Raw genomic sequence first — 24,414 nt, forward strand, 5'->3', positions numbered from 1 at the left:
GGGTTGACGATTTGAGCGTGTGTGAGGCGCGCGTGTATTACAACATATAGGGCCGCCGTTGGTTGCGCGTGTTTACGCGCGCGTGTAGAAAACGCGCGCCTGCAGCGCCGCGTGAGTGGGGCGGGGTGCGTTCACACCGCGCATTTACACAGTAAAAATACCATTAACGGTGATGCGTGCACCCATAGTCCTACCGCCGCCGTTCCTTTTCCGTTAGCATTGCGTGCACGCGGTTTAGGACTGAACCACCCGGAGGGGCACGTGCATATTCATACCGCCGACATTTCTTTTGTTCAGTGCCAGCCTGTGCGAGGGAAATACGCGCCTGCAGGGGCGCGTGCGTGCACGCCTCCGCATTCGTTTGTGTGGTGGTGTGATTTGAGCGCGCGAGATAACTCCAGGCGGTGGTGAGCCAGCCACTTGGCCATGTCCCTCAGAGGGCGATTGCGTGGGGGGCCGATTACCCGATCGGCGGGGGTCCGGCGAGAGGCGGCCGACGAAGAGGGGGGAGTGGCAATCGTGTTAATCGGAGGTGAGGGGGAAGGGCAACCCACTAAACACTCAAATCTGTAAAAAAAATTCAATTTAGATTTGAAATTCAGCCGTAATTATTTTGAAGTACCTGACAATCAGTAGGTTTGTAATCATGCGCACCACTTGCTCCGACATATGCTTCGGAAACATTGTCATTAACACGCACAAAATCAACGAAAACAGAACATTTTACAAAGCACAGAGAGATTCATGCGTGGAATTTCAGTGAGAGATACAGAGGCGTGTATGGATTAAGATAACATACTGAAGTAAATTACATTTTATTCAAGTAACATGACCTACTCCAAATCATGCAGCCAGTGTGGAAGATATAGTCTTGTACATACCTAAAAGAGTGCCCGGAACGTGGTGTGCAGGGCACCCATTTACATTGTGACACGGATTAATATAGTGCAGTGTTTTGACAGAATTTCAAAAGCCATCATTGCACTGTAACTTCAGCAGAGGTTTTGAAGCTCATTAAACAACGTTTAACTAAGCATGTAGAGACGCATCAATTCCTGACGAAATGATGATTCTAACACTCTTGGTACACGCATCGAATCTAATAAGTTATAACCTATGCAAATTGTATGTTAAATTCTCATTTGTTGCAATTGCTTCACGTAAACTCTGCAGACATTACAGATGTATACATACACAATGGTAGAGAAAAAAATAGATTCTTGGATCAAATTGCAAATTTATATTGACAAATCATGCAATTACAAGGTAATCAATCATATGACTAATCGTGAAGCACAAGAAATTCATCCCATTTACATTACCAGTTCCGCTAAAACACTATTACCACACTTCTATGAGCACCGCTCCGATGTGTCATTGTTTTATTTGACACCCTATTTGTGTTAGGAAATGTATTTAAAATATTTATCCAAAACATTAACATTCCATTAAGGTAGACTATTGCAAAAGAGTCTAAAAAGCTTTTGAAACATCACGTCAAATAGTTTTTGTTTAAGCAGTGACTAAGATAGCAAGCATGCCCAATTGGTAGTGGTTTAAAACGACGAATGAAGCACTACATAGATTACATAACCTAAACATGTCAAAAAGCATTTGTAGAACATAAAACATAACCAATTTGCGAACTTTTTGATTGTATTACTATAATAAAACGATAGTATTAAACACTGTAGTTAAGACCTTAACATTTAACAGCAATAACATTTAACAGCAATAAACATTTAAAATATTTGAAACACCTTTTGATTCAGATAGCACCATGCTATGCCAGCTCAATGCTGGGAAGATTACGATACTTTTTTTTTTCAAAACAACTTTGATGCGTAAAGAACATGCAGTGCAACTTGGTTTTACTTGTATATTTGAGCTTCAGAATATTTGTTATTTCTTTGTTAGTTTTAGTCTGTCCACATTTAAAAATTTCTGTATGTCTGTGATCTGATTTCCTATAGCCCAGTTGTCTTCTTCGTCATCGGAAAAAGCCACCAGTTCCACGCCGGTGACATTGTGTTTAGCCTTCAGTCCCACACTGGGGCCAGGATGCCCACACACGGGAGCAGTTGCGTGCAGTGTAGAGGCGGCGTGTAATTTCTTCCCAACGGAATCCTATAAGAGACCAAAATAGATTGTCCCTTATAATCATATGGACTCTGTTTTGAAAGTACATGATAACAGGATAAATAACCAGTTGTCGATAAACAATATCCAACACTAAAAACAGCAAATACGGTTTTTTTTCAGGATATGTGATACAGAGATTTACCATTTGTAAAAAAAAGGTCTTTGAACAAATTGAGACAAACTTGTTTTAAAAAATGTAACCTTTGAAATAACAGCCAACTACAAATTAATGTAACTTTACATTATATATTTATATAGAAAATATGAAAAAGCACGATTATTATTTATATAACTACACCACAATAAGCAATGTTCAATCAGGGGCATGGTGGGAAAGGAATACCAAAAAAGTAAAAGTAATAATCCATTCTTTCATTAAGGAGTGCCACGTTTTTCAGTGACCGATCAATCAAGTTTGGAAACGACATAAATCCTTTAAATAACACACTAGCCATGACGGCAACAAACATAATTCAGAAATAAAAGAAAACTGTGAAGGTGAATTTCAAAGGAAGGGTCGCCATCCACCACAGTACTGCAGCCAATGCCTGCTGGCACGCAGACAAGCGCTTGCTGTACATGCTCGGGGCGTGAGCTCATGCTGAGCGGTCTCGGCGTGGTACGGGGTGGTTAGCGTACGCGCTTGGACGAAGGCTGCTCCACGTCAAAGGCCTCTACAATCGCATTCCATTCCCCGCTGTAATCTCTCTTCCGCTTGGCTCCGCTGATCACGTCGCCCGGGAAAATTCCCTGTGGCTGGTTTCCAGGAAGACCTTGCGGTGGGCGCACAAAAAACTGGGAAACTATGAGGGCAATTGTTGGGGGACAAAAAGCAGGCATCACTACGTGGATGGAGACACCCTGCACGGAGCTATTAAATGTCCAGGATAAATCACCCATTAGCACAGAGTCTTTATCCATAGTACACCCTCGAAAATATCTCAATGTCACGTGGACATATATCAACTTCGTAAAAAAATAACTGCCATGAGCACATATGCTAAATGGGATACCTTTCTGTAAAATATGTAGCATGGAATTGTTTTATGAATTAAATACTGGCGTGAACGAGCGACATATATATATAAATCCATGTTATAAATTGTATGTTTCAAATGTGGTCAATTGGAATATTACCACGTTTATTCAATGGAAACAGTATTTCCCTTAATATTTCACTCCGTGTAAAAAAAAACTTCAATGCCACTCCTGATAAACATGCCCTGGAAATCAAACGTTCCCTTACTTATACAACGTATTTGAGATATAACTGCCGTCTAGATGATTTATAAATTACAAAAAAATATGCAGGCTACAAAGAAACCCTCCACACTAAGCAGGGAGAAATGTCCTTTAGCCACAATGCAGCAAAGTCTAAACAGTAATTAATATGTATGAATGTTGCACTCCACCCACCAGAATTAAACTGGTGTTTCACAGCAGCGCTTGATGAAGAGGATGTTGCCCAAAGGTTATTGCGTAAGATACTTTTCGTACTTTGATGTGTGACACCGTCCGCGGGAGACGTAAGCGTATCGTGAGCAGCACCACTACAGGTGACTGCCGCGGTGTTCTTGTGCTGTGCGATCTGTGGGGCCGCGCGAGACAGCTCACCGCAACCCCCCCAATATGTTTTGTCCCCGACACGCGCGTCCCGCTGTGTCGCATTCGAGGTCGATGTGAGATATGGTGAGCAGCTTTGAGCGTGGGAAGTGGGCGTTTTGGTGTCCTTTCTCTCTGACAAAATATGCTTATACATACTGTAATAATCAGGATTTGTAACACGGAACGATGTCAAGGAGGAGACGCTGGCAGTTTCTGTGGCTGGATCCTTTGCAATGCACTTTTCTAGAAAGGTGTTACTTTTCGTGTTACTGCTACTCGTTGGTTCACGCGAGAAAACATTTCGAAATTCACGTAAAGATAAAGTGGTCACAATTTTTGGGGCATCAGTTGGTGAACAGACATTGTGTTTGTCATCTGTAATGGATTGTCCCAGCATGGAGATTTTTCCATCTGCCTCGTCATACTTCTCACCTATATGGGAACACTCAAGCGCAATTGGTGACTGATCTGGCAGTTCTGTTGGAGCACAGCCTTTAGTCTCAGGATTAGTCCCTGTACTGTCCACAGCAACTTGTTCAAGTGGCAAATGTGTGACCATCTCCAATGACTGTGATGGCTGATGCACAATTTCATCAACTGTACTTGCTAATTTTATTTTAGGTGATAGACCCTTGATCTCTTTATCACCAAAAGCATGCGAATCAATGTGTTTTTCTGCTGTTGAAGGAGCATCAGCAACGGTATTTTCTTCACAAGCTACGATGTCACTTTCAACGGCCGGCTGTACTTCAGTGCTCATGCTTCTTATTTGCTCACATATTTCCACACCACTGGCACTAGAATCAGCATCTGGTAGAGCAATGCACATTTGCTTATAAGTGGTAGCTATTTCGGTTGCGATGTTGGCGAGGTGAGGAATTGGTAAATTGACAGAGGCTGCTCCTGACTCGACACTGGTAGAACTTTCTTCGTGGCCGGTTACAAGTTGGTTGCTGATTCCTTCAGAAACTGACGTAAAACTCTCTATCACCTCATTGGCCGATTTCGTTAATAAAGGAAGTGCATCAGAAACACAGTCTGGGGCCCTATGGGGAACCGTGGAGTTCTCGTTTACACTGTCAGCAATCTCAACAGTTGCAAGCCTAGAGCTGGCTTCTGCTGAAATTAGCTGGATATCAATGTTAGCGGTTCGATCCCGACTGTTTCTTTCACTTAATACTCCCTGCTCACTTATCTCATGAGAAACTATAACATTATCGTCTTCACGTTGTTCTTCCGACGATAAAGCACTTTTTTCTTTAGATTCTGGCATTGCGACACTACGTTTGCTAACAGTGGGATTAGTTTGCAAGTTTGAAACATTTTGCTGACGTAAATTCTCGGAACTATTAATTACTGGAGTATTGTGCAACAACAAATTTAGTAACTCTGCCTCTTTTGTGACCTCACAGATGTCTGCCATGAATTGTTTTTCAGGAGTGAGCAGATTCAAATGTCTTTCTGTTTCCATGTTTGTTATTGCAATGCAATTTTTAATTACATGGCTTTGAGTTTCTGTTTTCTCTTCCTGAGCGTCAGAAACCTGAGGACTTGCGTCTGATGGATTGTCGCTTGTAACGCAAGCGTCTGCGCAGGGAACGTCATTTACACGTGGTTCCGATTCTTTCTGCTCTTCAATTAAAATGTCAGTGTTTTTCAAAACCTCATCGTCAGTAATTTTTATTGTGTCACTAACAGTGCACGGGATTTGGTTTTCAGACTGCGTTCCCTTTGATGAGTATTCTTTGTTTGTTTTGCAGAATGCATGTATCTCCAAACTTTCAATCATATTTTTTTCATCTCCTTGGTAGTTAAATGAATGCTGCAAAATAAATCACAGGATTTAAAATAAAAACGTAGGACTACTCATACTAAACTTTTCACAGGATTTGTGGATATCTAACATTAGTGCTTTATAAATGCTCGCGGTTATTTTTAAAAGGACATGCCTCCACGGGCTAATTTGCTTACTGCAGTATTGAAAATGTGTGTGCAAAGATGGAAAAGTTATATGTGGTTACACCAATACATCTGCAACTATTTTAACTGACTGCTGTGGGACAGCAGGGATAACCAACCAGTCTAACTTTACAAATTCCTCATATTACAGGTGCAGTCATAACAGGTAACCAAAAAATACAGCTCTCATTTCTCAGTACAGCCAAAAGTGACGCGATTCAGTTACACATCCCATCCAAACCTGCATTGTGAGATCTGGATCACAGATTGAGCAACACCAGTCCAGCTCATCCATATAAATATGAAAATTACTTTCCCAATTCCAATAAAATGTGAATGATAAGGGGACATACCTGGAGGCCTTGAATCTTTCTTTCCTGCTCTCTTACTTGTGATTTGAACTTACAGTTACTCTCCTCTATTTCCTGAAAGCTGCTTTGCAGACTATCATACTTTAATTGCAATGACTCAAGCTTGAGTTGCTGTTTCCTATTCTGTAAACAATGACGCAAACTTGAGTCATACGTGAAGTTCCAGTCAACTCGTCTCTTAATATATAGCCCCCTTTCTCGATCCAATAATAAAGGTCTCCCCAATACATGTTTGTCAAGAGGGATTGTATCACCATACGTTATGACACTAGTCAGTGCAGGTTGGTGAAGGGGGTACAAAGAACCCCTTCAGATTCCATGGCTGGTGGGTTCATAGGGCGCCACGGTGCACAGATGCTAACTACCCCGCCTGGTATGCAGGAGGTCGTGGGTTTGAGCCAAACCCTGACACCTGTATATTTGGAGGTTGCATGTTCTCCCCTTGGTCATGTGGCCTTTTCTCCGGGTCCTCTGGTTTTCCCCTCCACATTTACAAACATGCGTTTAAGAGTATTTGGCTACGATAAATTTCGACATGATAATCCACTTCGTTGAGTTATGATTTTGGGCCAGGTTGCTTCTGTAAAAGAGCTATATAGCTCAGTGGACCTTACTTGGTGAAAAAAAAAATCACGGCACACTAACCAATGCGCCACTTCTCAAGCACCCAACACGTCTCGAGGTATTCCTACGCGATATCTGCTCGCCATGCGCTAAACTGGTTAAACACATCGATGCGTTTGAGCCGATATATGCCATATAGATTACAAGCAGTTACCTCTTCTTCAAGGGTGATTTTTGTGTTTTCAAAGCGTCCTTTTATACTCTTGCAATTTTCATCTTTCTCCATCATGTGTCCGTTTAGTTTTTCGTTGTCACCCTTTAAAGCCTGACAACATTCAATAAAATACTTATTGAACAGTCATTTAATGGTATTAACAATTTATTTGATCAAAGAAATCCTCAAATGTCGAGGCTTGTTTTGAGGAGGGTTTTGCATTAGAATATTTACCCAATTACGTTTAATGAGTGTCATGTTTGTGGAGAAATACAGTGTAGCTAGAGAAATCCCAATAAAGCAAGGTATAATAGCAACATTTCCATAGACAGGTTCACTGTCAGCTCTTGTAGATTTAAAATACTCCTCTAAAAGGAATCTGGCCAAACATCCCAATACAGGACCTGTTCCAATATGTTGACTCACCGTGGCTTTCCGGAAAAAATATACAGCATTTTAACAATAATATTTCACTGCAAAATAGTTACGCGTGTAATATTACAATATGTGATCAATTAATCTACAGATATTATGTTTATTGCACTGAAATGAAATCAAGCAAATGAGTATATTAGTAAGGAATATCCTTTGATGTGTTTACAAGCCATTTGCTACCTGGTTTTCTTGTAAAAGTGCAACATTGTCTTCTTTAGTCCTGTTCACATGCACACTTTGTCGCTCAATGAGCCTTTGTGATTCTTCAAGTGCTTTGTTCGTTTCCTATTAAAGATACACGATTTTAGATCAGTTCAAAGTCAAGTGGCCAAGCCGGTGTCCACATGCTCTCAATAGCATGGGATGATGCTCATCTTTGTCAACAGTGCTGAGCCATGATAATTGTTTTTTTACCCTTTTATCTGGAAACAAAACTGACACCATTTTTACAAGGAGTCATGTTTGCATAGACCACAATACCTGCAGTCGGAATGCAAACAAAAAACATAACTCTGATAATGTATGCACTGTCCTTGAAGTTGATTGGTCCACACCCGAGACAGCTTTCCTTGGAGCCTAGTCTCACATGGTGTTGGACCAGATGACGCCAAAAGGTGACGCCAAAAGGTGTCAGTTTTGTTGCCAGATAAAAGGGTAAAAAAACAATTATCATATTTTTCTACTGGCAAATGAGGTCCCAATGCTGAGCCAGTAGTGGAAATTCCAAGTTGCTGTGATGATGACCAGGATAGCCATAGGACAGGCATTCTCAACTGGAAAGAACTCATTAAAGCAGAGTTTTAAACATGCCATTATGAAATGCGCCTCATCAGCATCTAGTGAAGACATTGGCGTACAATATAAATGCAATGCTGAGATTTAATTCGCAAATCATTGTTAATTACCTGTTTTTCCTGTCGTAATGCTGTTATCGTTTGTGATAAAAGTTTCCCTAGATCCATCTCCTTTAATAAAAAGCAGACACATACATTACAAAGATCATGAAAAAGTATATTTTACAGTACTTAAAATCAATAATTTATTGTTCTGTTTGCACGTGGTAATGTACGGTATTAATAATCCCTCAAACCAAATTTATTGGAAAATATAATTGCTGACGATATGTTAAAGACAAAGTAGTAGACCTTTATTTAAAACCAGGTGAGAGCCCATTGAGATGAAGAGTCAAGAGATATGCGTCGGTACAGAATCAGGGCACACACGCATTCTACAGGTTTAAAGCAAAATAAATGAACGAAATAGAAAGCATAATGTACCCAAAACTTAACACATCTTCTTGGTTCTTTCGGTAAAGTCACGTAGAAGGGAAATAATAAAATAATAACAATAAAACATAATACATTTTTTTATTTTATTATAAAATATTTTGTATTTTTTTTATTATGTTTTAAATTTTTTATGTTATAAAAGAAAATCATTATTTTTATTTTATTATGTTTTAATTTCTTTCTTTTTTTATTTCCCTTCTACGTGACTTTACCGAAAGAATCAAGAAGATGAATCCCTGCAGTCACGAAAGCTTTAAATAGAAACATACCACGTAGTTTAGAGTAAGATAAAACTGACGTGTGTCGAACCTTCTGTATCTGAAGCTGTGCCTCTTCCAGTTTGTGGTGCCTCTGAATCACCTCCCGCTTTTTCTCCTCCATCTTAGTCCGAATGTCAATCTTTAACTGCAGCAATTCCGCAGATACCTGTTGCAGTTTCTGAACATAGAAACCAATGATTCATCATCATCAGCCACGGTCAATCCACTGCTGGATGAAGGCCTACCCAAGCTGTCACCGTCTTCTCATCATCCTACGAGTCGATTATCCACCTGATACCTGTACACGGCGGCTTGTCTCTCATAAGATGTCCCTCATTTGACTGACACTCCATTGTTAGTCTCGATTAATGGCCATTATCCCTTTGAGAAATGTCTTTTGCACTAGCCCAATTATTTTTCTTACCAATCAAAATGACATTTAACAAGATCATGTTCTTTACACCATGCCTTGGCTACATACTCGATTACTGTTACATTGGAAGTGACCAGGTCGTCATTGTGCTTGCCACTGAACCGGTTTACACAGGCACTGTTACATTGGAAGTGACCAGGTCGTCATTGTCAGTGTGCTTGCCATTGAACCAGTTACACAGGCACTGTTACATTGGAAGTGACCAGGTCGTCATTGTCAGTGTGCTTGCCATTGAACCAGATTACACAGGCACTGTTACATTGGAAGTGACCAGGTCGTCATTGTCAGTGTGCTTGCCATTGAACCAGTTTACACAGGCACTGTGGTGCAATTATTGTCGGAACTTATTAAAGCTTACAATCGGCTTTGAAGTGGATATTAAGACTACTGTGTGTTGACACATTTATGTTGGTTCGTATACTTAACCAGAAAGAAGGAAACATTGTACAACGACAGTTATTAATGATATAGGACATATTACATTCAAAACTGTTTTAAAGAAAATGCATTAAAAATACCATGCTTGTACTGATGCATGACAAAGACAATCAAGTAAAGAATACTTAAATCTCCACCACTTTACCGATTTTCAATTACATTTGATTAATGGGGCTTTTCATGCATGGTTACGCCCTGCGCATGGGCCGTCGTTCAAACGTTAGCAATCCCTCGCGGCACACAAGAAGAATCAAAATAACACCCCGAGAGGGCACGCAATCTCGAAAAATAGAAAGACAGAGATGGGGGGAAAAAAACGATTTAAAATCTTTGCAGGGGAGCTGACAGAAGGTCAGCAGAGCAGTTGACGAGACGCAGTCAGGTGGGGCTGACGAACAGCGCTCTGCAAGTGTTTGTCACCGCGGGCTAAGACAAAGATATGCCTATTACACCCTTACCCATGTAGTAAAGCTCACCCCCACACAATGCAGCCTCAGAGATTGCAAGGGGAGTACTTATGTTACACACGTTGTTGTTGTTTTGTGAGCTTGTCCATCACACTTTATGTTACGGGAACGGAAATAGACAAACTGGCACCGGGGATGTTTAGGAAACATATTCTTAGGTTTTTTCGGTAAAGTCACGTAAGTAAAAAATTAAAATTAATAAAAGTAAAATAAAAATCACGATGTTTCGGAGGCAACACAAGCTTCCGTCTTCAGGTGGAACCGTCACAGCATGATAGCTGTATCAAATCTAGAATGTTCAGGAAACTCACAGCCAACCATACGCTTACCTGCCTGAGCCCCTCCTCTATGCATCCTTGATGCTTGTTGGTGTACAGCAGTTTTTTGTTTAATTTCAAGGACTCTTGGACTGTGCACGCCAAATAAATACAATCATTTCACGAATACCATATTCTGTAGATTATGTAATGCCCCGGAAAGTAAGACGCTCCAGAAAGTAAGACGCACCCCAAAATTGTACTCACTGTCGACAAATGTATCCCAAAATTATGGTCACACATATACACACCTACCAGATTTTAATATACACCTACCAGAGTTTAATATACACCAAGTTTTGCTTAAAAAATACAGGGAGGAATAGTGTCTTATTATCCAGAATATGTTTATAATGTTTACAAATATATATAAGGCTAAAGTTTTACAGAGAAGATACACAAAGGAAAATTATTGTAAAATGTGATCTTGGTATTGAAAAAAATGGTGCTGAATCTCACCATTCCTTTCCAGCATATCCTGTGTTTGTCTGTAGGTCTCACACTGTTTGCTGATGCTGGAATGTAAGTTTACAACCTCTGATAACTGACTGACCACCCTTTCTCTGCCAAGCATATGAAGTTGAAGCTTTTGCTCCTAAATAGGATTTGAAAATACGAGATAAAACGGAAAACATTCATGTAAGCACTGACTTTTCGCTGTCTAACAATGTTACAATATCCCCTGATACAAAATATATCCCGCAATACCAATGGTCTAATTCCTAATGGAGAGTTTAGTCAACATCTTCAGCCATTATCTATTCACTGTTGGATGAGGGCCTCCCCAAGCCATCATCATCATCCCTAGCAGCTCCTACAATTCACTGTGGATTGCCTTTGGCTTGTTCTATCCTGCGACTCCTTCATTAGTCTTGACAACCGGCCATCATCCCTTACATGTCGATCTTCCTTACTTTTATTCATAGTCAATATGATTTCTCAATTATGTCCCTATGTCTCAACCAGTGTGCATTTCCCCATGTTTCTGTAGGCACTTTTCAGATTTTGTTCCATGTTCTTTGTTCAATTTTGTTTCCCGTTTAATCAGAGTATATTGCCTTCTAGAGGTTGTAGTACCTGCAGCTACATCATTAGAAGATACAATAATTGGTGATCCTATGTCACTAATTACTCGTGCTCCTTTGGAAAGACAATGAGTCATAATTAATTCTTACTTGATTAAACAGTAAATAGTGACTTGTATAGTAAATTGCTAAATACTCGTGTTTTTAATGTGTTTACGTCACTGCTTTCCCAGTGTCTTCATTTTGTTTAGCAATTTGTTTTATTTTTACTTGATATTGTACAATTTATCGTGATGCAAAGTAAAATTTGTATATGTGCATTTTATTAAACGTTATTAACTATAATTATTAACTATATTTTCACGATAATCATTGAGGTACTTAAAACAAAAATACAACATACCTGGTCAGCAAGCCTCTTTTCCAAAGAATGCACAGATAACTGTAACAATTAAAAGAGTTGAATTTGTTTAATTTGTTTAGTGACAGAATTTGATATATAATAGATGCATGTCTATTTTTTTAAGCTAAAATTATGTTTATATTCTGTATAAATTAGGATTCAAATGACAGTTGTGTTTTAATATAAAGTAAATGTTGTGTAAATTTCTCAAATATGCTTACATTTTGTGCCTTAATTTTATCTTTCAGGATGTTGACCTCTCTCTCTGCAGCTTCAGACAAGAATTGAAATTTGTTCTGTGGATGTAAAAAAATATTACATCAACAGAAAATATATTTTCACTGTAAAACGTTATTGGAAAAGGGGCTCAAATTTGTCTCATTTGGACCTAGTTAAGTGACCGACTCTTTTTAAGTCATTACGGATTGCTATTTTTTTACCTATATGTTTACACAGCAAGAGGGACCTCATCAAATGAGTAATACTTTTCTGTCTGGGTGCATTAATAGGTTGCGTAAATGCAGTAGATTGAATGGTGCATTCTGAATGCATTACTCATGAGGGGTACTAAGAGAGTATTTCCGTGTCTGTCTAAAATGATCGGGGGCGTCACGGAGAACATTACAGGTTCCGTGACAATGAAATGCTATGGTGGCAAGGGAGAATACAGCGCACACTTCCCATGTTTATCATGTATGGTCCCCATTGCCATGAATACAACCCATGCATTTTCACAATACCTTCTCTGCCTCCAGGCTCTCGAGCTTTGATTTAAACTGATGAAAAAGAGAAAAAGAAAACATGCTTCACACTGACGACACCTCCAATATGTCATTAACACCGCGCGGCGTGCGTTACAGGCTGTGGGCACCAAGGGTGCTACATGATCATCTCAAATTAATGAAGCACGGAAGACATTGACACATTGCGGGTCACTGGGGGTAGGGGTGTTGGGGGGGGGGGACGTGTGGGAAACCAAGCACCCAATCGCCACTTGCAAACCTGCTTGTTTATTTTTGAGATTTCCTCCAAATGCTCTGTCAACAAACTTTCACGTTTACTGGCCAGTGTCTCCTGAAAAAGTGCAAAACATACTAAATTGGTTTGTGTACTTGATATCAAGTATATAAAATCATTGCTTGGTGAAATAATAAGAAATAATAATTAAAGTGTTGGTTATGTGTTGTTAATTAACACAAGTTACATGCAATTTCACATGAATATGTCAGGCTAAACAATTATACAAACTACACATACCTGGTCATAAATCTTTATATATGAAGCATGCAGTGTTTCCACTGCACAAGTAAAGCCTGTGCAGTAATATGATTTTGCTATTTAATCCGAATGTGAAAATTACAAAAGTTGAAAACAAATAATGCACAACTCGAGAAATAATAACATTCAATAAGTACAATCTGATAATCAAGGGCCACACATACGTTCATGTTTTTATCAAACACAAATATAAGTTCATATAAAATGTGAAATTATTTGAAATAAAATACAAATTCCAGTGATGTACTGTGGTGCTACTCTGGGAGGTGTCTACAATATGTTTAACAGAAATTGAGGAGCTGGTAATTCATAGTTTTAACTTAAAATGTGCAATGACTGACAACTTCATAAAATATATACAGAACATACATGTCATCAAATGCACTTATTGTCCAAATATAATCCCTCTTCATAAAAAAACATTTCCTGAAAATGCCTCCGAATACACATCATGTTCAATATCATTGGAAATATCTCTATCAAAAAATAAGGGCTTTAAAACACAGAATATAAAAAAGTACATATCTTCGGGATTTATATCAAACGTAGTTAGGATTGCAGGTCAAGTCCAGCTATTATATTAATGCAACTTAATTAACCTTATTGATCATTTCTCAAATGTTTCACATGGTACATTTCAGAAACATGGATTATTGTCATAAATAAAAATTTCACGGAGCAATTAAAGTAAAAGGTTATTGTTATCTATGGTCAGTAATTAATGCTGTTAACTGCTTTTTTATTGTCCATCAATGCTAATAGATAATTTCACACCACAAAGTCCAGACCCTTTATAAGGCAAAGACATTTATCAGCTTGACTTTTTCAAAGTCAAGCCATTCAAGTCAGGGCGAATTCCTGCACGCCATAGAAAGACACTAACGCTCCAATTTATCGACAAAATGAGTTAACGTGCTAACTGCACACAGATGAAAATATCACATTCATTCAGGATTAATTTTAGACCTTGTGTTAAGCACAATGCAAGAGCAATTTAATTTGAAAGATGTTTCACTGCATATGATGATGCCCATTATTAACCCATAAGCTCCTCACTGAGTCTCAAGATTCTTTTACAGAATCTGCATCGGGATGTTTGGTCAATTAATTCGTGTTTGGCATATTTTGTCACATGTAAGCTTCAGTGATGCTACATTGCACCTAATGCACCATGGTTATACTCTAGTTTACAACAGGGGTTGGGATTGTATGGCATGTGGGCCATGGCTGCTCCAGAACTTAAATTAATACGTCCCCTGATCTCAAGGCCAACTACTTATAAACAGGCTGCAACAAATATGTATCCATCACTTGAAGCATCTTAGCTGCACTTATCAGAAACTAGAGGGGTATTTATTTTGTACCTGACATTGTTTATAATGTTAGTAAACTTGGTGACTTCTCTCACTGCAAAAGCCTCTTTTAGTGACAGAAGCAGATGAGCTGTGTGCCAATGTGTGGCATGCCAAAGGTATTTAAAATTCTTAATTGGCCCTCAGTTGATAATTGTTTTTTTACCCTTCTATCTGGCAACAAAACTGACACCTTTTTTACAAGGAGTCATGTTTGCATAGACCACAATACCTGCAGCCATAATGCTAACAAAAAACATAACTCTGAAAATATATGCACTGTCCTTGAAGTTGATTGGTCCACACCCGAGACAGCTTTCCTTAGAGCCTAGTCTCACATGGGTTGGACCAGATGACGCCAAAAGGCGCACAACTCAAAGACAATGCACCATCAGAGTATGAGAGCTCGGGGTAAGCATTTACACCATTGGAACCTAATTTGCCAGTAAAAAAAGTGTTAGTTTTGTTGCCAGATATAAGGGTAAAAAAACAATTACCATATTTTTTACTGGCAAATGAGGTTCCAATGGCCCTCGGTTAAGAAAGGTTCCCCACCCCTAGTTTACAATCGGCAGGTATTAATCCGAGAACATTGTACCAGCTTACTCGTGAGTCTATAAGATGTTTTGTTAATGACACAAACGTCTTGGTGTACCTTTTGCCACTCTAATTCTTGCTTCTCTGTAATCATTTGATTGAATTTCTCCTCAAAGTGATGCTCGGATTCCTTGGGGGACACACACACAAAAATATTATCTTCAGCAGATTTTTTTTTAATTAAATTAGTCCTGAAGTGCATTCATTTTAACTCCTATAAAAGTACCAAGTTCACAACTCATGATATACAGAATACATATCTGTTACACTTACAAGACCTATGAACGTTAATTATTGCAACCATGAAAATTAAATTTAGAAACCTTTGTCATTTTGCAGGCCATCAAGGGAAATGAGAAACAGAGATCATGGCATCCGGAGGAAAAATTACACAGTAGATAAACCATTAATAGCTCAAATAATATTCCATGTAGCCAGAGACCCATGGCGTATACATCAAGTGACTCCAGATATATGAATGATGCAAGTGACCTGTTATGACACCAAGCAATTAAAATATGCTTCCTCGTGATAATATAGGTCATCATTTTCTTTGTGCTGCACAATTTGAGATGCACTGAGCATACATCAAGTGAATGGGTCTTTTATTCAGCCAAAGCAAAAAGGGCTCCGGCACATCACCATACTTTGAGCAATAAAAAGTTTTATAATATCAAGGGTGACAAAATATTTAGTGTTTCCTCCACGCTTTATGGATGGATTAACAGCAATATTCGTGCAGCATCAAGCAGCAAATGTCCATCCCGTGTGCTCATATATGGAACCTCCTGTGTTGCAACGTAATGTATGGTGGCAATAAAGCTGTCCTGGGAAGCGCATCTCAATAAAACGCCGTATAAAGCTGACAAATGGGGGATTACTGCTTTGGCTATTTGTAGATGTTGTTTAAAAGCACATATCAATGTATGTGCAATAAAACAAGTACTTTCGATAACCTGCTAAAGCAAAAACTTCTGCATTTTTATGTGACGATGACTAATGACATGAGTTGTGCATATGCTGAAAAAAAGAAAAACTGGACTGATAGTTATTAAAATAACTAGTTGGTCCAGAAAAAACATTACCTATTTGATAAATTACATTCATGTAACCATGGATCTAAAGTTTCATTCTGTATATATCATAATCTATGATATCAGTATACGTTGATTTATTTAAAATAAAATGTGAAAAAATATGGAAACAGTACTGAAGCATATTGCTAAAAACACTGATTCTGCACATATGAAGAAACAAAATACCAAAGATATAAGGCCAACATTTTTGCCAATGAAAAAGGTCTAGAAGAAAGGTTTTACAAAATAACCCATGTTGACGTTAACAATCGCAAGAGGTGAATGCCAAGCCGGTGTTTACAAAAATGATAACCACACAGATGCAGAATGGAATGAGATGCACATTCTACTTTATTTGAAGTGTGACACATCACTGTGCACATGATAAATACCAAGCGCTGCTACAAGCGAGCTGTCAAGTTATCACCAATTCAGCGGAGCACAGCGGCCCCAAAAACCCAAACCCACGCCGTACCAGTGCCCGTAATGCCCAGCTGCCCTGGCCCACGATAACAATGTTAATAACGTATTTTTTGGACCACCTCTGGGCTGCAGCTGCAGATCTGTAACCTGCACCTTGCGCAAGATAAAGCGCGTGTCACGTAAAAAACATATGAGAAGACTTCACGGCCACCACCCCTATTGCGTAGAGCACTAATCTACTCTAGCCTCTTGCCCATAGGGCATAAAAAACCACAGCTGGTTCATTTATTACGACCTGAGAAAAGTCTGCCGTTCGTGAACCCAATGTAACCTCCCGGTGCAGCGACGCGTAGCGCAGAGCCAGCCCAACTCACCCTCCGCATTCTCAGCTCCTCAACCATCTCCAGCAGGCTGGTCTTGAAGTGCAGCTGACGGACGGAGTTGAACAGACTCTGCTCGGGGTCCCGAAGGGCACAGCTCAGGTCTCCGTTGCTCCCAAGCCTATCACTGGTCTGTTCACCCTCAACCTTCCCGGGTAGTTAAGGCATTCACATTGGTTAAAGAAAGCACAAAAAAATACCGAGGTTATAAAATATAGGGCAGGGAATATTTAGGGGATAAAATAATTGTTGTAAAATACAAGGCATGATACATTTTTATCAGTATACCTAGTGATTTCCCACACAAACTTTGGATAACTGTGAATAAATATAACTTTTATATGAAATAGACAATATAATCAATGGATGCTGCTGTAAAAAAATGCACATGTTGCAACATGGGAAATCACCAAATTATATGGCCTTGATTAATAATGAATTGCATCCTGTGACAGTTGCCAGATACCAGCCTTGTTTGTGTGCAGGAAAGGAAAGTAATTGGGAGGACTAACACCTGACCTTTGACTCCAACATATGCCAGGAATTTTGGACAGAAAAAAAGGCAAAGAAGGTCTGACCTGAGATACTTTAACTTTATGAGCCCCATGAGGAGACTCTCTTGGGCAAGTATGGGGTTGTTCCATTGCTGTCCATGCAGACACAAGTGAGCTTGTATGATCCATTTTGCGGCCCCAGTCTAGGATTGTCAAGCATTCTGCAACGACAACACAGATAGCATCTGATTGATTGTGTTCTCTGCCTACTGAGGCATGGGAGCAGGCAAATCGTATCCAAATTGCAAGATTGAAATGGAATTTGGAGATGCTATCGGTTTCTGCACTCAAGTTACAATGTGTAAATTTCATAAAAATCGCACATTACGGTCCCTTACTCCACAGTACTAATGTGGTAAACAACTTCAAGTGATGGAACATATCGTATGCAATTGTCCATTACAATCACTCCCTGGTAATATCTTAGTGTCTCCGGAAGCACAACTGGATATTAAGACTCAACATTATACAATCAAATGTTGCTATTCCTTCATACACCATCATTAAGGTTCCTCATCATTGTTAACTGGGGAGGACAAAGTACAGCCTGTGGGGTGAGTTGGATGCGGCACGTCACTTTTTTTTAAAGTCTGTTTGGGTAGCGTGCCCACGCTGTATTGCCCCATTAAACATTAAAGTATACAATCTTCGAGCCAGTCTAGTGCTCTTGGTGACATATTAAACTTTTCATTATTAACACAATGTTAATTTCACCAAAACAAAACAAGCCCAGCATGATTGTTATTTTATGGTGTACATTAATTTTGTGAAGTATATTAAGTCGTATTGGCTTTTCTTCCACACAAGTCACGTAACAAAATTGTACCAACACGAGACGAAAATGTAATTTAGAAAAAAACCTAATAGAAATGTCAGTGCAACATAAATCTTTGTACAAGTATCCCTCGATAGTGGCAGGTGTGTGTCTAATCTGAGTGTTCATTAAATGTCTTCATACATATTCCGTGCTGATGCTATAGATAAGCCAAATGTTAATTATGAGTAAGTGCGACTGCAATGTTTCAAAGTACAGCTATGACCTTTATTAAAACTTTCATGGATGATTACCAATGTCTCAATTGCTATTATTTTTTGACCATGATGTATGAAGGTTTGAAAAGGTTCAATACTACAATGTTTTAATAACTCTTCCACTACACTAAATCAGAGGCAACTTTATTTAGAGCATAAAACAAGTTTTGATTTAAAGCTTTCGTGACTGCAGGGATTCATATTCTTGGTTCTTTCGGTAAAGTCACGTAGAAGGGAAATAATAAAATAATAAAAATATGAAACAATAAAAATTCTCTTGATGACGATTGCTTGTGTTGCAGTCGAAACGTCGTGAGAATTTTTATTGTTTTATATGTATATTATTTTATTATTTTCTTTCTACGTGACTTTACCGAAAGAACCAAGAATACATAAAACAAATGTTTTTACATTTGGAATCCAATTATCAATATTGACTGTGCAATTGGTCACTGTGGGCAATTCAGAATTTAGACTTCTCAGGTCAATACTGCAAATGCATTATGCAATAAAAATTAAAACAGTGAAATGCATAAAATAAAAGCTATTTCTGGTAACCATTCGGCATAATACCTTCAATGGCAAAATGGGCATGACGGTACAGTACAGAACAATGGTACAGAATTTCTATAAAGCTGGTGTGCCCATGCAAAAGAGCTATGGGAGAGATAATCCCTTATTGTTGGACCTCAGCCATGAGGACAAAATCCACGTTTCTGTGGCAGGATCTCGTGAAAATGTCGAAGTACACCATTGCGACGCTACTGAGGACATCTGTGAAACACTGGATACGAGTAAAATAGCCTCGTAGCTCATCGGATTCCTCCAGTCCAATTATAGATGATTCTACTCTCCTGAGGCAGTTTGTGGTACATCGATATTCCAATGGCATTGGAAATATTTAAATTTATCATGAAAAAGGTATAACATCTCTCCGCTCAAACTCGCACCTTCAACCTCAAACTAGTATATTTGATGGCAATATTGTAGTGGATTATTTGCCAGGATCTTGCCAGATCTCGGCATGGGGAGGTCTTCATACACATGTAAAAGTACACAGAATCGTTAACCTCAAAATATTGGAGTTTTTATATGGAAAACGTTATCATATTCTATCGTGTGCGTTTGTGCACATATCTCTTTGTATTTGGGTGCTCAAGTTCACGTTTTGTTTAACTTAAAACAAAATGTTATCATTGTTTAAGCCTCCAATACAATACGAAGTGGTTTAAATTGGAACATTTACTCCTTTTACATTCCGTACAACGGATACGCGACACCCCAACCCCCTCGGCCCATACGTATCAATTGTACCAAAACCAAATCAGACGCTCAATTTACAAATAAACTAAAAGTTTCGTTACACAAACACCGCAGCTTATTTGTGTACAACTTTTTTAACGTGCGACATTAGGTGAAAACATTCGTGCGATTATTATTGTTTAAAATATAAACACCCACCACGGTTTGCCAAGCGCTTGAGACGTTACGATACGCTGGGAGGGGGGGGGGAATCCTCGGCCAGTGATTGGTCGAGGGCCGTGTCACGTGATCAAGGTGAGTTTTTTTGTGTGGTAATCGGCTATCAAGGAATGGTCGAGCGCTCATAGAGTGTGACAAGTGCCGGATTATAAGACGCAACCCCATCCCCTTGATAATCTAATGATAATCTAATAATATAATGTTAATATAATGATCTAATGATAATATAATAATATAACTATAATAATATAATGAGAATATAATAATATAATGATAATATAATAATATAATGATTTAATGAAAATATAATAATCCAACAAAACTATAATAATATAATAATAATATAATAATATAATGATAATATAATAATATGATGCTAATATAATAATCTAATGAAAATATAATAATCTATTGAAAATAAAATAATCTAATGATAATATAATAATATAATGATAATATAATAATCTAATGAAAATATAATCTAATGATAATATAATAATCTAATGAAAATATAATAATCTAATGATACTATAATAATCTAATAATACTATAATAATATAATGATAATATAAAAATCTAATGATAATATAATAATCTAATAATAATCTAATAATAATATAATAATATAATGCACAAATGTGGCTGAGCGCCTGATGACGCCGGTTGTAATTTCTGGCGAGACGTCGTGCTCAGATTGTAAACGCTGTGGTTTTAACGACACATTTATATACTCACGCGATCTAACACTCAAATAAACCCTGTATTATGGATGATGTTGGTCGCGAAAGCCTACGTGTTAAACTCTTCCCTTTCTTTTGCATTTATTTTCCAAGTAAAAGTTCAAGGGTTGCGTCGAATAATCCCGGCAGATCTGCTGCCTGACCAGATTTGTGTAACGTTACTGATCGACGGCCGCACCTTAATGGGTTGGCGTATTCCTATCAGGATCGTCTTATAAATGCGGTTAATACGGCACAACAAGGCCGTAGCCATGGAGCCAACATTGGGGGGGGGGGACCAAATCTTCCAGGGGGTCTGGGGGCCCCCCCCCAGAAAAAAATATCTAAATTTGAAAACTCATTTCCTGCTATTTCCTGGGATGGACTTTTTTTTTTACAATAATGTCTAATAGTGTATTGTATTCCATTAATCAGTTTTTTCTTTCTTACCTTTTCTTGTTTCATTGTACGTAATGACAGAGATTCGGGATTAATAAAGTACAACCATAACCACAACAATATAAACAGAAATCTATGCATTGTTATATGAAGACAAGTCCAGATATTGTGGCCAAGGTTAAGCAAATTGTTGTTTTTATTCACATAGCATAACAATTATTATTCTTTTAAAATATGTTTAGAGCAATGTATTGGGGGAAGGGGCATTTTGAGTATATTGGAATATTGGGGGGGGGGATGTGTCCCTCCCAATATATATTATAATTACGGCCTTGCGGCACAATATACAAGTACAGCCAGGTTTGTCCATCCCCTGCTGAACGTGGGCCTCCCCACACCGTGTCGACAATGATAATAATCTGGCCATACTTCCCCACAATGGTCGATGCAGGTTGGTGAAGGAAGGGGGGGGGGCAGAACAATTGATTTTGCTGCAGTGCCCTCTTCTGATCACATCGCCTACTCCATCTGCCCTTTGGTCCTATGTTGGTGGTCACCCATCCGAGCACTATCCAGGCTCAAACCTGCTTAGACTTATGAAATCTGATGAGATCGGACACCTGATCCCGGGTGTTTTTAGCCGTTGGCGCAGTAGAATGGGGATGCATGAAGCCACGTGCAGGTGTCTTCGTGAGGCCATCTGATTTAAACGGACGGGCAGGGTCAGTAGGCTTGGGGTTGGGTCATGTAATAGCGACGTCTTATTAGCGGACAGCAAATTAATCCCAGGTTAACTTGCTCAGTGCTTCCACAACCTCTGCTTTCGGGGTTGTGTTTCACAACTGCATTTGCAATATAAAAAAAAACGATGTGTGATTGGGTTGGTTGTCTGTTCACACGGATATTATCAGGCTGTAATTACTACAGGGTAGTGCGAAGACTCATCTACGTGTGTACATGTGCGGGTCACATGGAGGGTTTTAATTCCGGAGTTGTCCGGGGCTGAGTTCTGGAAAATGTCCCAGCTCACATGCACACATTGAACTGTGAGATTATCACATATCTCTACGTGAAAGCTCAGATAGATGTTTTCCTTCGTAAAAATCGAATGAAGGCTGTAGGGAACTAATGAACAAAGTATTTGTAAATGTGCATTAAAATAAAGATATTATACGTAATTTTGCGTATCCACTTCTGAATGTTCACCACAAGTATATGTGGTTAATGCAGACTTGATTCCTTGCAAAAGGTTTCTATTTGGTGTTTGAACATCTTAACACCTGTTTTATTGCCAGAATTTTTTCATACTTTGATACTGGTAAAAAATTAATCCGTAAAAACAAAGTTTTTCACTATAAATCCTTTATATGCGTGGCGGCTAGAGTCCTCTCGTCCTCTGGCTTGAGATGGCTGCCACCTATGGGTCAGATGAATGGCTGCCACCATTAAGCAATTGGTAATTAAATATAATTTATTTTTTCCTAAAAAGTGTAAAATTTTGCTTTTTTTTTCACGGAAATGCATTGTCACGCACAACGAGTCTGTGTGCAAAATGTCAGCTCGATTGGATCACGGGAAGTGGGTTAAAAAACGACCGAAAGATTTGCACGGTCGTAAGCAAGCAAGCAAGTGAACTTAATATAAAGGATTTAAAAATATCCCATTTTGTAGCTGCTGACCCCGAGCTAAAAATGCTCTGATAGTGGCATTGTCTTTGTACTGTTCGCCTTTTGGCGTTCTCTGGTCTGACACTGGTGAGACTAGGCCCTAAAGAAGGTTGTCTGTGATGTAGGCCAATCAGTTTCAAAGACAATGCATATATAATTATCAAAGCATGTTTGTGTGCATGTTCACCACACGTACGTGTGGTTAATGCAGACTTGCTTCTTTGCAAAAGGTTTCTATTTGGTGTTTGGACATCTTAACACCTGTTTAATTGTCGGAAAGGGTCAAACCTGTTCTTATATATTTTTCATACTTTGATACTGGAAAAAAATGTCCCATTTGGTTAGGGAAGGTTGGCGAACATTTTTTGGCAAGCCCAGGACCGTGTAACATATCACTTTCCACTCACGTTAGCTGTGGCCGGCGATCAAACTCAGGCCACCAGGTGCAGAGTGCAGTGTGGAAACCATCTGCTCCATCCTGAAATGTGCATTAGCTACTAAGATTCATACAGTCGCACAAGCTTCTCCAAACTCTGATCAAAGTCTTCGATGTTTTACAGATTTAAAAAGAAGTGTATACATTTCATTTTCTATCTTCAGTTATCACTACTGTGCATCACAACTAATTCCATGGAAGAACATTAGGACCTGCCCAGGACCTAAATGCTTCTACTTGATGAATGTCAAGTGCCTGCCCAGAGTTTTATGCATCGCCTGGCTATCATCATGTATCTTTATAAGTGCAGTGGGATTAAAGCACACTCTTTAAGATGCCGTGATAGTAGAGCTGCACACATAAGATGCGGTGGCACGTATGCAACAGTGGTTGTCTTCACTGTCGAACTCCATCCAGCTGGAGTCCTCTCTGGCTGGCTGGTGTGCCCTCGAACCTGTGCCCCACGGCACATATTCTGCATGGCACCTCATCCGCCTTCACAAACTACCATATGGTAGATCTTTCCACCTGGATACGCTTCCATGTCATCTCTTCTGGCCATTGCAGATCTTCCACCCTACCAGGTCTTTCCATTTATCACAACTGTGATCGTAGAGTGATTTTAGATGATATTGTCATGAAAGTGTTTTATAACCTAAATTAATTAATCTTATTATTTTATAGGGTATGGGTTGTAAAATAAATGTGCGTGTTAGGAAATAAAAGTCACTTGGTTAAAGCAAATCAAGATGTTTATCCGTAATCGCATGAACTTCGCTGTAGTTTTTATTGCGTGCAATGAAAAAGAGAGGATATTCGGGTTGGGTTAGATGTCCTCCCATACAGAGGAGAGGAGACAATAGTAAGTGAATCAACCAGGACGCAGAAGCTCTATCATAGTGGGAGACGTTCTACCATAAGGTATTTTATCCAGGGATCAGGGCCTTGGGCGAAGATCTACCATATGACATAAGCTCATAGGTGTCCTTTGTCTTGGTTCTCTCTCCTACTTTCGACCGCCATATACTGTTGTGAATGCTACCGCCTCCACGTGTGCACACACATTTGACAAGACTCCTCCAGCAACAACACAAGCG

At 39.1% G+C, this 24,414-nt stretch overlaps 2 protein-coding genes across 4 annotated transcripts; both read right to left on the minus strand.

Moving 5' to 3' along the window:
- Positions 1-1,616: 1,616 nt before the first annotated feature.
- Positions 1,617-9,313, minus strand: LOC144933726 (uncharacterized). Of its 3 annotated transcripts, XM_078858792.1 has the most exons (6): positions 8,889-9,313; positions 8,196-8,255; positions 7,471-7,575; positions 6,856-6,966; positions 6,060-6,200; positions 2,959-3,730 (listed from the first exon to the last, which is right to left on the minus strand). In XM_078858792.1, the coding sequence occupies exons 1-6, from the start codon at positions 8,958-8,960 to the stop codon at positions 3,455-3,457; spliced, it is 765 nt and encodes a 254-aa protein (XP_078714918.1). In that variant the 5' UTR covers positions 8,961-9,313; the 3' UTR covers positions 2,959-3,454. The 3 variants fall into 3 exon arrangements, with proteins under 3 accessions (XP_078714920.1, XP_078714918.1, XP_078714919.1); XM_078858794.1 differs by lacking the exons at positions 2,959-3,730; positions 6,060-6,200 and adding an exon at positions 1,617-2,127; XM_078858793.1 differs by lacking the exon at positions 6,060-6,200.
- Positions 9,314-9,542: 229 nt separating this feature from the next.
- Positions 9,543-20,113, minus strand: LOC144933727 (coiled-coil domain-containing protein 73-like). The gene is made up of 9 exons (XM_078858795.1): positions 20,076-20,113; positions 17,607-17,743; positions 17,023-17,175; positions 15,208-15,279; positions 12,925-12,996; positions 12,663-12,698; positions 12,144-12,218; positions 11,923-11,961; positions 9,543-10,586 (listed from the first exon to the last, which is right to left on the minus strand). Exons 2-9 carry the CDS (start codon positions 17,709-17,711, stop codon positions 10,572-10,574), a joined length of 567 nt encoding a protein of 188 aa, XP_078714921.1. The 5' UTR covers positions 17,712-17,743; positions 20,076-20,113; the 3' UTR covers positions 9,543-10,571.
- Between the last annotated feature and the right edge of the window lie 4,301 nt (positions 20,114-24,414).

Source organism: Lampetra fluviatilis, chromosome 8 (genome assembly GCF_964198595.1).
Source record: "Lampetra fluviatilis chromosome 8, kcLamFluv1.1, whole genome shotgun sequence".
Taxonomy (NCBI): domain Eukaryota; kingdom Metazoa; phylum Chordata; class Hyperoartia; order Petromyzontiformes; family Petromyzontidae; genus Lampetra; species Lampetra fluviatilis.

What these genes read in the sequence shown, in the direction of transcription:
- LOC144933727 (XM_078858795.1), bottom strand. Translation starts at nt 17,711, where the DNA reads ATGGATCATACAAGCTCACTTGTGTCTGCATGGACAGCAATGGAACAA. An exon ending in AAGAATTAGAGTGGCAAAAG is followed by an intron (nt 12,997 to 15,207) that starts GTACACCAAGAC and finishes GCACTTTTTCAG; the next exon opens with GAGACACTGGCCAGTAAACG. An exon ending in AGAGCCTGGAGGCAGAGAAG is followed by an intron (nt 12,219 to 12,662) that starts GTATTGTGAAAA and finishes TTACATCCACAG; the next exon opens with AACAAATTTCAATTCTTGTC.
- LOC144933726 (XM_078858792.1), bottom strand. Translation starts at nt 8,960, where the DNA reads ATGGAGGAGAAAAAGCGGGAGGTGATTCAGAGGCACCACAAACTGGAA. An exon ending in CATTACGACAGGAAAAACAG is followed by an intron (nt 7,576 to 8,195) that starts GTAATTAACAAT and finishes TATCTTTAATAG; the next exon opens with GAAACGAACAAAGCACTTGA. An exon ending in GAAAGATTCAAGGCCTCCAG is followed by an intron (nt 3,731 to 6,059) that starts GTATGTCCCCTT and finishes GCGGCCCCACAG; the next exon opens with ATCGCACAGCACAAGAACAC.